The sequence below is a fragment of the Cebus imitator genome, unplaced genomic scaffold (genome assembly GCF_001604975.1).
Source record: "Cebus imitator isolate Cc_AM_T3 unplaced genomic scaffold, Cebus_imitator-1.0 Scaffold172, whole genome shotgun sequence".
NCBI lineage: Eukaryota > Metazoa > Chordata > Mammalia > Primates > Cebidae > Cebus > Cebus imitator.
In genome coordinates, this window is record NW_016107487.1 from 2594273 (window position 1) to 2608305 (window position 14033).

The window sequence follows — 14033 nt, forward strand, 5'->3', positions numbered from 1 at the left end:
AGGATATTATTCAGGAAAACTTTCCCAACCTAGCAAGGCAGGACAACATTCAACTCCAGGTAATACAGAGAACACCACGAAGATATTCCTCAAGAAGACCAACCTCAAGGAACATAATCGCCAGATTCATCAGGGTTGAAATGAAGGAGAAAATACTGAGGGCAGCCAGAGAGAAAGGTCAGGTTACCCATAAAGGGAAGCCTATCAGACTCACAGCAGATCTCTCAGCAGAAGCCCTGCAAGCTAGAAGAGAGTGGGGGCCAATATTCAACATCCTTAAAGAAAAGAACTTTACATCCAGCCAAACTAAGCTTCATAAGCGAAGGAAAAATAAAATCTTTTGTGAACAAGCAAGCACTCAGAGATTTCATCACCACCAGGCCTGCTTTACAAGAGCTTCTGAAAAAACCACTACACATAGAAAGGAACAACCAGTATCAGCCTTTCTAAAAAATACCAAAAAGTAAAGAGCATCAACATAATCAAGAATTTACATCAACAACAGGCAAAACAGCCAGCTAACATTAAATGGCAGTATTAAACTCACATATATTATTGTTAATTCTAAATTTAAATCAACTAAATCCCCCAATCCAAAGACACAGACAGGCAAAAAAAGCCAAAACCCATCGGTATACTGCATCCAGACCCATTTCACATGCAAGGATACACAAAAGACTCAAAGGGATGGAGAAAGATTTACCAACCAAATGGAGAGCAAAAATAAGTAAATAAATAAAAAGCAGGAGTTGCTTTAAAGCAGCAAAGATCAAAAGAAGCAAAGAAGGAAATTACATAATGATAAAAGGATCAATGCAACAAGAAGAGCTAAAGATCCTAAATATATACGCACCCAGTACAGGAATACCCAGATATATAAGACTTATAAAGAGACTTAGACTCCCACACAATAATAGTGGGAGACTTCAACATCAATATTAGACAGATCAACGAGACAGAAAATTAACAACGATATCCAGGATTTTAACTCAGATCTGGAACAGGTAAACTTAATTAACATTTATAGAACTCTCCACTTTAAATACACAAAATATACACTCTTATCAGTACCACATCACACCTATTTACAGGTTTAAATGAAATATTGGTTGGCTGCTTGTTTGCTATTTTCTTCCCTCATTTTTTTTTTCATGTCTCTATTATTAAGCACAATTATAGGCATACCCATTTTTAGACTGCATTCCAGCCCGGGCAATAAAGCAACACCCCCGTTCTCTCTCCCTCTTCCTCTTTCTCTTTCTTCCTCTCCTTCATTCTTTTATTTTCTTTCTTTCTTTCTTCTTTTTTTTTAGAAAAATAAAAATAAATAAATAAATAAATAAGAGAACTTATGTCCACAAAAACCCTGCATGTTTATGGCAGCTTTATTCACAGTTGCTAAACTTGGAAGCAACCATTATGTCCCCAAAAAAAAAAGAGAGAGAATTAGCCCAGATAGGCTAGAATGAGTCTGCCAGCTACACCTGTTTGATTTTCTGGAATTCCTTCTCTTTTACCAGCTCAATCTCTCCAGTGCCTCTAGAGCCTTCCTCCATGACATGCTGATTGTTTTTATGTGTATTTTTTCCCTTTACATATACCCCTCCCTCAACAAGATCATAACCTCTGCAAAGCCAGAACCTTTTCCCCTCCCTCCCCTTACCACCCCAGGTAGGATATCACCCATACTTCTCAGTAAATGTTTCTATATTAATAAAGTTAAGCCATGGGTCTTAGAGACCTTAACAGACACTAGCAGCCTACAGCCAGAACAGCAGTGTCCAGCCCTCTGAAGATGGCAGTAAATTCTGGTGGAGCTTGGTATGTCCAAAGTGAATTCACTCTCTCTTCCAGGGAATCCACCAAGGCTTCACAGTATTGAGTGGGGACCCCAGCTGTCCAGTGTGACTTGAGCTGACAGGGTCCCACTGGGGTCTTCACTCTCTGGAACTTTTGGAGCTCTGAAAGACCTCTTCTATTTTGGGACCCTGTTGACTCATCCTATATCATTTCCTGCCTATCCCCCCATACCATTTTCCCTTTAGCACTTGTTATTCTCTAAACATATCATGTCCCTAAGTCTTTGGACATGCTACTTCCTCTGTTGGGGACACTTTGCCCTGGCCTGCTTCCTCCCCATTCTCCAGCTCTCTGCCAAGGCCCTTCCTGACTCACCCAGACAAACAGTTACTCTGTCAACCCCTCCTTTTGGGGTACCCATCATACTCTAGCATGAGTGGTTGTGTGTTTTCCCAACTACACTAGTGGTTTTCAAGTTTTTTTGTTTTTGTTTCTGACAGCCATTCATAACAAGACATAGCTTTTACATATGGCCTAATGCATATGTTTGTGTGTATATACTGTGCACACACACATGAAATCATGTGTAGTCTGAAATTTTAATAGCTATGTAAGATAGAAATCATCTGTCAAAAATGTAACAGAGAGGGAATTTGCTCAAGATATAGCATATTTAATTTCAGGAATGTTTGCTTTCAACATATCTACTGTCATTTTGGATACAAAGCATAATTCTCTTGATACCATTAAGCTTATTGCATTTTATTGGTTATTTTCATCTTAAAGATAACTTGTTAAAAATTCATGCTTGGCAAGGACTTTATGGAAACCTGATATATAGCAAAAACCTTAATGAAACGTTGCTTACCCTTACTACACTACTTTGACACGCTCTGATTATATTTTCCTCCTTCCTCCCCTCTGTCTTCCTCCTAGCTCCTTCTCTCCCTTCCTCCTCTGCCCCCATCTCTCTCCTCTTCCCTCCCTTCCTCCTCCTCTTCCTTCCTTTCTTCCTTTCTTCTTTCTTTCCTTCCTCTTTGGTGGCTACCACCCACTGGTTGATTTCATAACCAACTAAATGAATCATAACCTGCAGTTTGAAAAACACTATTCAGGACTCTAAGTTCCTTGAGGGCAGTGACTATGTCACTGAATCACTTCATCTTCATATTTCCAAACCCACCACTATTCCTGGCTCTCAGTAGCCTCTTAATAAATGTCTTCTGAATGAATAGGCCTCAGTTTAAAAAAAACAAAAAAAAAACCTGCAGCCACTGGGATTCCGGAAGGGACAGGAAAAGTGAATAATTTATCACAGATTTCCCAAGACTCCTGCTGTCCTCTAGACACTGGGGCCTTTGTGGACGTGTCTGGGAAGGCCCGCTCTCTGCCTGCCTTCTGCTTCTCCCAGTTTCTAGGAGAGAGAGCAGGACATTTAAAGAAGCTCAGGGATTTCCCAAGGCAAAAACATGTTAATCAGGTTCTTAAGTGGATATTTGTAAGGGACAAACGGTAAAAAAGAGTGGAAAAAGCAAGACTCTTAACAGGGCCTTCATTTCACCTTCTGTATGTCAATTTCATCCACATAGTACTGGATTCCTTTTCCTCCTTCGAAAGCCACTGTTATGCTGCTTTTCAGTGCATCTGCTAGAACCTGATCACTTCTGATTTTTTTCAAGCACTATAAATCTTCATTATGCTGTGCTCCATGCCAGGATTTTTCCATTTGGGGGCAGAAAAAAAATCCCCAAGCCCACCAAAACCCTGTGGCTTAGTTTCCTGTCCAGCTGGCGTGCTGTTCTTTGGGATTTTGTTCCCATCATCAAAGTGGCTTGACAGACTGAGAACAAACCTCTGGCTCACCCTAAACTCACAGTGCACCATTTCCAAGTCAGAACAAACACCAAGTAATAGCAAGAGAAAAAGAATGAAAAAAATTATTTTCCTGACTTAGAAGCCAGTTCAGAGTGAAGCCCAGCTCTGTGACTCCAGACAGGGATGTTATGAGGCCTTGGCTGTCCTCAAGGGTGGAGTCATGAGCAGTGGGCTTCAGGCCAGAGTTTCTCTCAGAGTCATCTCAAAGGAGAAGTCATGGATGGCCTCCTTTGTGGCCGCAGATCTTGTTTCCTGGACTCTGAAGCAGCAGCATTTGAGGGAGCCTCCCGTGATCTCGTTGACTACATCAGACTTGGCCCCAAGCCTCACAGTTGTGGGGGCAGTCAGTGATTCCTGAAGTGTCCCAGGAGGCCAGTAAGGTCACCAGCCTGTACCAGGCCTAGGGAAGATGCAAAACACTTCAGTCTGGCAGGAGGCTTTTAAGATCGTCAACCTTTCCTCTATTCATTTAGAAACTTTTAAAAATATGCTAACTTAGCTGAAAATCTCCTGGAAACTGTGCTCCTCATCAGACTTGAAAGTCAAAGTTTCTCAACAACTTTTCTTTATGGCTCTGTATGGCTCCACCAAAAACCAGAAAAACATTTGGGGCAAGAAGCTATGACTCTGTGAGGCCATGGGAGCAGGCAGTCAATTATTATACTAAGGAACACCCAGTTAGCGTGAAGTATCCCATCACTTAAAAGCCTGACCTACCTTGCTCTTATTTCTACCTTCTCAACGCATTCTCTAATCTTCCCAGGCTGGCTCTCTTCGGGTCTGGAGAAGCCAAATGAATTCCCTCTCACTTACCCTCTTTCAAAATGCCCTTCCTTATCAACTTTGCCTCTGGATTCTTCCCATCTTACATGGCCCAGTTGGAAGTATAACCTCATTTCTCCAGTCTACCCTGGTGGGTTTTGTTTGTTTGTTTTTTGGCTTAACACCTTACATCCTGTTCTAAAGTTTGTCTTTGTTTTTGTCTCCAGAACTAGACAAAATTCTCAGGTCAGAAGCCATCTCCTGTGCACGTCCTCCCTGCACCTAACTCAAGGCTGGATGCACAGGAGATGCCTTACCTGCTTTCTCAGGCCACTGGCTTTCCTCCCTGAGTGGCTCTTGCTTCAGCAGGGGGCAGACCCAACTGTTAAACGTAGAAATCTTTACCATTGGGAATGATATCATTAAAGTTTTCATAGATTGTGAGCTTTCCATAGTGAATGGAAGAGTAACAGCAGGAAGTGATGATTCAGAGTCCCAGGGTAAACTAGACACAAAAGATAGGGGCAAGGTTAAAAAGCAAAACCCCAGGCTGGACAGTATAGCCAGACCCCATCTCTAAAAAAATAATTTTAAAAATTAGCTGGGTATGGTGGCATGCACCTGTAGACCCAGGTATTTGGGAGGCTGAGGTGGAAGGATCACTTGAGCCCAGGAGGTTGAGGCTACAGGGAGCTGTGGTCATGCCACTGCACTTCAGCCTGAGTGATAGAGCAAGACCCTGTCTCAAAAAAGAAAAAGAAAAGAAAATGAGGCAAATCTCTGTGTTCTTAATAGAATGGTATCTGAAATATATTAGTGAAAAGAAGTAATGATCAGAACCTAATGTATAGTAAGCCACCATGTATATAAACAAGTGGGTAGCAGATAGATGCTTATAAAAGAACAGAATGTGCCTGGAAGGACGTGCTAGAAAGTAGTAATAGTGGTTGCCTCAGAGGAACAGAATGTGGGCAGGGGGCAGGGTTATGGAAAAGGGACTTCATTTTTTCTATTATTTTTGCACGTATTATTATTTTATTTATTTATTTATTTTAGATGGAGTCTCACTCTGTCACCTAGCCTGGAGAGTGCAGTGGGCGATTTGGCTCACTGCAACCTCTGCCTCCCAGGCTCAAGTGATTCCCCTGCCTCAGCCTCCCGAGTAGATGGGATTACAGGTGTGTGCCACCATGTTTGGCTAATTTTTTGTATTTTTAGTAGAAATGGGGTTTCACCATGTTGGCAAGGCTGTCTTGAACTCCTGACTTCAGATGATCTGCCTGCCTTAGCCTCTCAAATACCTATTTTTTTTTTAATGAAATTTTAGACCTGGTACAGTGGCTCATGCCTATAATCCTAGCACTTTGGGAGGCCAAGGTAGGTGTATTGTTTGAGCCGAGGAGTTTGAGACCAGCCTGGGCAACATGATGAAACTCTGTCTCTATTAGAAAAAAAAAAAAAATACAAAAATTAGCCAGACATGGTGGTGTGCATCTCTAGTCCCAGCTACTTAGGAGGCTTAGGTGGGAGGATCACTTGAGTCCAGGAGGTCAAGGTTGCAGTAAGCGGAGATCATGCCAGTGCACTCCAGCTGGGGTGATAGAACAAAACCCTGTCTCCAAATAAATAAATAAAACAAAAAAATGAAATTTTACAAATAACTAGGTATAGGTATGAAATTAAGCCAGACCTGAGGTATATGTATAAACTAGCAGTTTCACTAGGTAAAGGTCAGAGAGCAAGCAGTTACGTAAGTGAGGCAAGTCATGGGGGCTGAACTGGGGCAGTTCAGCAACAAAGAGACCCTTAATACTGGACAGATCTTAATCAGAAGTATCTGATACAGGGCAGGTGTGGTAGCTCACGCCTGTAATCCCACCACTTTGGGAAGGCAAGGTGGGTGAGATCACTTGAGGCCAGGAGTTTGAGACCAGACTGGCCAACATAGAAAAACCTTGTCTCCACTAAAAATACAAAAAATTAGCCAGGTGTGGTAGTATGTACCTGTAATCCCAGCTTCTCAGGACACTGAGGCAAGAGAATCACTTGAACCTGGGAGGTGGAGGTTGCAGTGAGCCGAGATTGTGCCACTTGCCTGGGTGACAGAGTAAGACTCTGTCTTAAAAAATAAAAAACGTATCTGATACATTTTTCATGGTAGATATATGCCAGCTCCAGATATAGGCAGTTCAGGATAGAGGTGTGAATAAACTTTAGGGAAATGGTAAAACTGTTTGTTTATAGGAAATGAGAAGGATAGATTTCAGGATTAAGCCACATGTAAACTCACTTGCCAGAACACTTGTGCCAGTTTCAATGCCATCTCGTAATCCGTGTTGGAAGTAGACAAGGGCAGGGAATGAACACTTCTGGAACATCTGCCATGGCCAGGCACTGAGATGGGTATTTTAAGTTTCCTGTACCACATTGAACACTCACAGTGACTCAGTAAGGCTGTCTTCGTCCATTTTCTATTTCTGTAACAGAATACCACAGACTACATAATTTATTAAGAAAATAAATCTATTTAGCTTATGGTTCTGGAGCCGGAGAAGTCCAAGGGCATGGCACTGGCATCTGGTAAGGGTCATCCCATGGTGGAAGGGTGAAAGCAGAAGAGAGCACACAAGACAGAGAGGATATCAGGCCAAACTTGTCTTCATAACAAACCCACGCTCCAAATGACTAGCCCAGTCCCGAGATAGCAGCATTAATTCATTCATGAGGACAGAACCCTCATGACCCAGTCACCTCTTAAAGGCTCTGCCTCTTAACATTGTTACAACGGCATTAAATTTCAACATGAGTTTTAGCAGGGACATTCAAACCATAGCAGAGGTGATAATATAGTTCCCATTTTACAGGTCAGGAGTCTGATTCAGGTCACATAAATAATAAGTGGGAAAGCCGGGACTCAAATGTAGGTCTGTCCCTGCTGTCTCTATTACTCACGTTGTATTATTAGTACACCAAAGATGTTTTAGCCTTTTCATGGCCAAAGACACTCAAGAGTCAAGGCCCTTCAGTACTGTTCTTAAAAAGCAAGCCTTTGTTCTTCCTTTTGTGTTTAGACCCCCAAATCTGAGCCCACTTACTATTTCCACTGTGTGGTTCAAAGAGCTGCTCCATATATTGAATGAAGAAAAAATTCTGTTTATTGGGGAAAATGTCATCTCCAATGTTTGTTAATTTTGCCACATGTCTGTTGTTGAACTGGTTATTTCAATTCCATAGATATGGTTTTTCAAATGTGAGTTAGTTTTCCTTCTCCGAAACACTAAATCTGATTTTCATGTCTGATGATTTTTTTTCTCCAAATTTCTACCCTAAGGAATAATAGAATACCACCTCCCCACCCCTTCTGCCCCATCTTGTTTTCAACTAACCAGGATACATTCTTGGTATTTGTTTTCATTTTATTTTATTTGAAGCCAAGGCATAGAGCTTTTATCTATGTTGTCTACACATATCCTTGGCCTCCATCATATGGTCAAGGATTTCATTTTCTCACGAGTTGCTTATTTTCTTGTCATCAGTGATTGTACATCTTTTCTTACCATTTGCCATAGTTACTTAAACCCCATCATATACCATAGAAAATACCCATGTTCTCCTTCCTGAGACCCAGACCTAAGGGAGATAAAATATCAATATATTCTGTTCTTTACCTTTCTAGGCAAAATCCATGTTTGGTGACCAGAGCTGTCTATATTGATATTCTCTTCCTGTTGACCTGCTGCCTCAACAAATCTACAAAGGACAAAGAGCCAGGTATGATTCTTAGTTATACTATATTTTGGAATGGTTGCACATCTTTGAAATGTAGATGGCGTTTTGAGTGGCTCTGCCACACACTGCTCTACCTTCTGCTTTTTTAAGACTAACCACACATCAAAATTAAACAGTGTTGTATAGTTCCCTCATAGAACTTTCTCGGGGAAACTTGTTCTTTTTGGAAGTTTGTCATTTATTTTCTAGTTGATCGTTCAGGGAAGAGTGAAGTCTACTCAGATACCCTCTGTGCTTCTACAGCCCTGGCTTTTTGCTATTTTATGTATTTTCTTTGAAAGGTCATCATTTTGAATAGCTGCAAGTTCATTCTGTTCCATTCTGTGGAAATGACTGAGCTGGGCTCATTTGATGCTGGGTATTTGAGACTCTTCTCAAATCGACCCTGACACCAATGGATTTATGAGTTGCTGTCTCAGGCGCTGACTTTCCCCATGTTTCTTGGTCATGTATGTTTCTGGCTATGACTCCAGATCCACATTCAGTTGTTCTGTCTTAATCATGATTTGCAAAGTGGTTTTTCTTTTTTAAAGAAGAAGGGCAACTCCAAATAAAATTTTTTTGATGTGTTTATATAAGAAGCTGCCGAAAGTGCTGTACATGAATTCCAGGCCACGGACTGAAACTGATTTTCATCAACACAAACTGGAATGCAGGGTAATGAACCTGCAACTGGTTAAAATCAGCCTCTTCTAATTGATTAGGCCTGTCTAAAGGAGGCTACAATTACAAAGTCAGATTCTGAGTGCAAGCAGACCAGGCCTTTCCTCTGTTACATTTAGTCTGTCAATGATTTGTTATCTTCAGTAAATACATTCAGGCTGTCAGTGTCCAGCTCTGTCCATATGGAACCCTGTTCCCAAATTCAAACCAATTTAAAATGCTTTGCAGGAGGGAGGTTGGGGAGGTGGGAGCATGCAAAACCATCTCACCCAGATCGATGTATATTAGCCCACAAAACCCCTGTGGCCATGCAGTGGTAATAAGAACATGCTAGACTCTCATCAACTCCACATCCCTGGATAGGGGTAGCTGTTGTATCCTCTTGGTAGTGTAAAATCATGTGATTTTATAGCTATAAAACAATCCCAGTTTATGCCTCTTTCCGTAGCATAATTATTAATAGTGCCCCCTTTTACTCTTGAAAGTGACCAGGTTTGCATCATAAATTATTGGTCGCCCTGGCTGTAAGGGACTCCAGAGTTGCATCTACTTTAGTTTACTCTTGAGTTAACTGGAGTGCAGAGTTTATAAAGAGATTGTGAATCCAGTGTTACCAAGTAAATTGCTTTAGATTTCCACCATTTCATATTTCAGTTCCAAATTCCATGTAGCTTTATAGTATTTCTCTGCCTATGTATCTAAAGGGGTTTGGCCATCACAGATTTGTTCATTGCTTACAAATCTGTTCACTGGGATTTTGATAGTTTGTGGTTGACTATCATCATTAGTTTATTTGAACTGAGTTTTTCTTGGCTCATTTAGTGCCATAATTCCTTGTCTAGAATGGTTAACCCTTACATGTTGTAAAATACCTTCTTTCTTCCCCAACTATGCATCCTTGACCGGTGAACTGGGTTCCTTGAAGATGACTTTGGCTTTTTTGAACCATCTATTTCTCCAAACTGTTTAACATTTAGAGTTTCACAAGCTGTGTTTAATAACTTAGCATCATTTCACTTCCATCTATATATTACTTCTCTTAAAGTTGTTACTCTGCAGAGTAAGATGTGAGGCAGGACACTTTTATTCTGGTATGGCAACTAGAATATTCTATGACTATTTTATCCTGTATATATAGTATGAATATTTTATCCTGCACTATCCAGTACTGCAGCTACTAGGTACTTGTGGATCTTGAGCACTTGAGATGTGGTTGGTCCAAAATGAGATGTTCTATTAGTGTAAAACACATACTAGATTTCAAAGACTTAGTATGAGTTAAAAATAAAATTTCTCAATAATTTTATATTAATTATGTATGTGTTAGAATGATGCTGTTTTTGATATATTGGGTTAAATTTAAAATGTATTATCAAAATTAATTTTATCTGTTTCATTTACTTTTTAAAATGTGGCAGCTGAAGTCAGATGTAGTGGCTCAAGCCTATAATTCTAGCACTTTGGGAAGCTGAGGCAGGAGGATCACTTGAGATCAGAAGTTTGAGACTAGCCTGGCAGCATAGTGAGGCCTCATCTCTAAAAAAAAAAAAAATTTAAATATGCCGGGTGTGGTGACTCACACCTGTAATCCCAGCACCTTGGGAGGCAGAGGTGGGCAGATCATAAGGTCAGGAGTTCAAGACAAGCCTGATCAACATGGTGAAACCCTGTCTGTACTAAAAATATAAAAATTAGCCAGGTGTGGTGGCACCTGCCTATAATTCCAGCTACTTAAGAGGCTGAGGCAGGAGAAATCACTTAAACCTAGGAGGTGGAGGTTGCAGTGAGCTGAGATTGTGCCACTGTACTCCAGCCTGGGTGACAGAGCAAGACTCTGCCTCAAAAATAAATTAATTAATTAAAATTAGCCACATGCATCTGTAGGCTTAGGTACGTGGGAGGCTGAGGCAGGAGGGTCACTTGAGTCCAGGCATTTGAGGCTGCAGTGAGCTATGATTACGCCATTGCATTACAGCCTGGGCGGCAGAGTGATACCCTGTCTCCAAAAAAAAAAAACTTAAATGTGGCAACTAGAATGGGAAAAAATAAGAAAGAAAAAAGTAAAACTGCCATTGAAATATACATATTTAACTTTGAAGGTATTTAACTTTGTCAAATGGAGAGATAGGAAGAATTGTAAATGACATCATAACAATTCGAAAGATACATTAAAGTAACATTATTAATGATGAAAAATGTGGCTGTTTACATTTTAAATTACATATATGACTTATATTTTTTTGGACAGCACGAATTTTGATCAGTCTTCAGAGAATTGCCCTTATAAAATCGCTGGATATGTGTGTATTTATGTATCTGTGTATCTATCTGTATGAATGTGCATGTTCGTATAATACATCCACACAAACAGTGGGAGTATATTTTCTTTCTCTGAGGATGGAATAGATTTTTAGAACTTACCAAATACCAAATAAAATGGCAATTAAGATGGAAATCATTGTTTGGGATAAATATAAACTGTGCTTAATGTAGTGAAATCTATACTTGTGTGTTTTATAAATTGTTCCCTGAAACAGGTTAAGCAGTGGATAAATACATCACCAAATATGGCGATCACCTATTTCGACATGTAGATTTCAATATGCTTTCAAAATAATGTGATGAAATTATAGTCTTAGCATATAAGCTCCTTGAAAGAATGGACCATGTCTTAGATTCTTTGTCATCTAAACACATAGTAGGCCCTCATAAAATTGATTTATTAACTGTTTGATTGAAATGCAATTTTCCTTAGTTTTTAGAATAGTAACAGCTGTTATCAAATTACAGATTTTATTTAAACTCATGTATCAAACAGATGCAAATTTTTCTGAATTCAAGCAAGGTGTATATATATATATATATATATATATATATATATATATATAATCTGCCTCCATTATTAGCTCACAAAGCTCAGAGTAGGAAGTATACCACATAGACTGAAGCCAGACCTCTGAGTTTGAACCCAAGATCTGCCACCTTAGGCAGTGTGACCTTAGGCAAGTTATTTAGCTGTTTTGAGATGGTTTTACCATTGTAAAAGGGGATAATAAGATCTGTATCTTAGAGTGATTGCAGTTTATACATGTAAAGCTCTGTGTGAAGAATGTGCTTTGCATGGCACAGAATAAATGCTCAACAAATACTAAGTATTATTAATATTATTGTCATTATTATTCGCTGGAAGCCATGCATCTAATCCAGCCTCCTTCAGCCAGGCAGCACTGTGTTCAACTCCTCACCTTCACTGTTCTCCACATATTTTTAAACATCTTCAGGAAAGACAAAAGGCTTGCTTTCCTAGGAAAACACTGCGGTATAACATACTTGGCTTAGAATGTTAGGAGTCCACTTGGTTAGGGTTACCTCTGTCCCTCTGGCTGATCCAGAAAAAGATCATATTTTTTTCTTGTTTATTTATTTTTTCCTTCATCAGACCTGCTAGCCTCAGAGACATATTGAGCACTTATATCTGGAGATAGACATGAGTATGCCTTGGGCTTATAAGTAGGTGCAGTAAAGGATTTTTCAGATGCTGTATTAAGGGAAGTATGTATGGGACATATTGGAGGCACTAAAGAAAGTTAGATCATTTCTACTTTAGAGGACAGGAAAGACTTCCTGGAAGAGGAGGTGGTTGAACAGAGTTTTGTCAGTGGGTGGGGATTCACCAGGATGGGCAGGTGGAGGTGGGTATTACAGACAGAGGTAGGAGCATGGCCAAAGCTGTAAGGGCACAAATTAGCACAGCATTCAAAGCACCAGGGACATGGTCACTAGAGTGCTGGGTTCAAGGCCAGGGGGGTGTGACTGATAAGGCTGGGGAGACAGAAACCCAGTCATGGAAGGCCTCATTCATAGGCCAAAGTGTAAGGCGCTTGAATTTGACCCTGTAGACAAAGGAGATTATTAGAAGATACAAGACAGAGAGTGTGGTTTTTAAGACAATGTGACATTTCTTTCTCTGTCCTCATCCTTACAGGATTTTTAGGACCCTTATGGAACCAAGTTCCTAGTGCCACTCCAAGAGAATGTAAGTGGCTGGATACAATGGCTCACACCTATAATCCCAGCATTTTGGGGGGCCAAAGCAGGAGGATTGCTTGAGGCCAAGAGTTTGAGACCAGCCTGCACAACATTGCATGACTCTATCTCTACAGAATTTTTTTTTTAATTAGCTGGTTATGGTGGTATGTGCCTGTAGTCCCAGCTACTCAGGATGCTGAGGTGGGAGGATCCCTTGAACCCATAAGTTTAAGGCTGCAGTGAGCTGTGATCACACCATTGGGCTCCAACCTGGGTGACAGAGCAAGACCCTGTCTCTAAAAGAAAGAATATAACTAGAGATTCATTCACTTTGCCTTTGTCCAGCCATTTTGATAATCAATATTAGGGTTTTGGGAGGTAGGGAGCGGGGAATGGAAGACCAGACTAGAATTAAAGGGAGCGCTATGGTAAAAGTAATTATTTTAGAATGGTGGGATTACAGGGGAGATTCCGTCTCTCGTTTTCTATTTTAGTAATTTTATGAAACATAATTCTGTTTCATTAATATATGTGTATATACATATGTTTAAACATTAAATGTATTTAAATATGAATCTTGAAAGGGATTGATTATTCCAAAGGAAATGAAGTAATAACAATTTCAGGGAAACATTTTTGGATGGAGGAGCTTTTTCACGGAAACTTTTTTGGATGTTAGGACTCATCCCCTCTTCAGTCCTATTCTGTAAATGACCTTGGAAGGCTGTTCCTACCTCTAAAATATCTTAGAACCACATTGAAGGGCTGGGAGCATAAACAAGGAGAAAAATAGTGAAGGAGAAAGGCAGAGAAGGTGATTAGAGAAGCTTAAGATAATGATGCGTTTTGTGTAATTCAAACTTTTATCTGAGTGCTTCCCAATCATTTGAGGTTTCCTCAGCCATTAACTAGGTTTTAAAAATTTCAAATCTGGGGGTTTTGTTTTGAGTTTTAAACCCACAGGGACTCTCTGTCCCCTGTATTCTTTTTCCTCTTCTGAATCCAGCTGTCATCATTAGTATATATCAGTTTCCTGCTGGAATGGAAAGAAAATTATAGTCCGCAGTTGTAGTTGAGGGAACAAGGAAGAAAGAGCCCGGCTGCCACAAGGACTC

The 14033-nt window shown here is 40.2% G+C and overlaps 1 protein-coding gene across 3 annotated transcripts in view; it reads left to right on the forward strand.

The window, feature by feature from the left end:
* The window catches only part of THADA (THADA armadillo repeat containing), a 365800-nt gene that overhangs the window by 268076 nt on the left and 83691 nt on the right, over positions 1 to 14033 (forward strand). For all 3 annotated transcript variants that reach the window (XM_017544862.2, XM_017544859.2, XM_017544860.2), the window contains exon 32: positions 8114 to 8208. In XM_017544862.2, coding sequence (XP_017400351.1) covers positions 8114 to 8208 — 95 coding nt within the window. The remainder of the gene's footprint in view (positions 1 to 8113; positions 8209 to 14033) is intronic.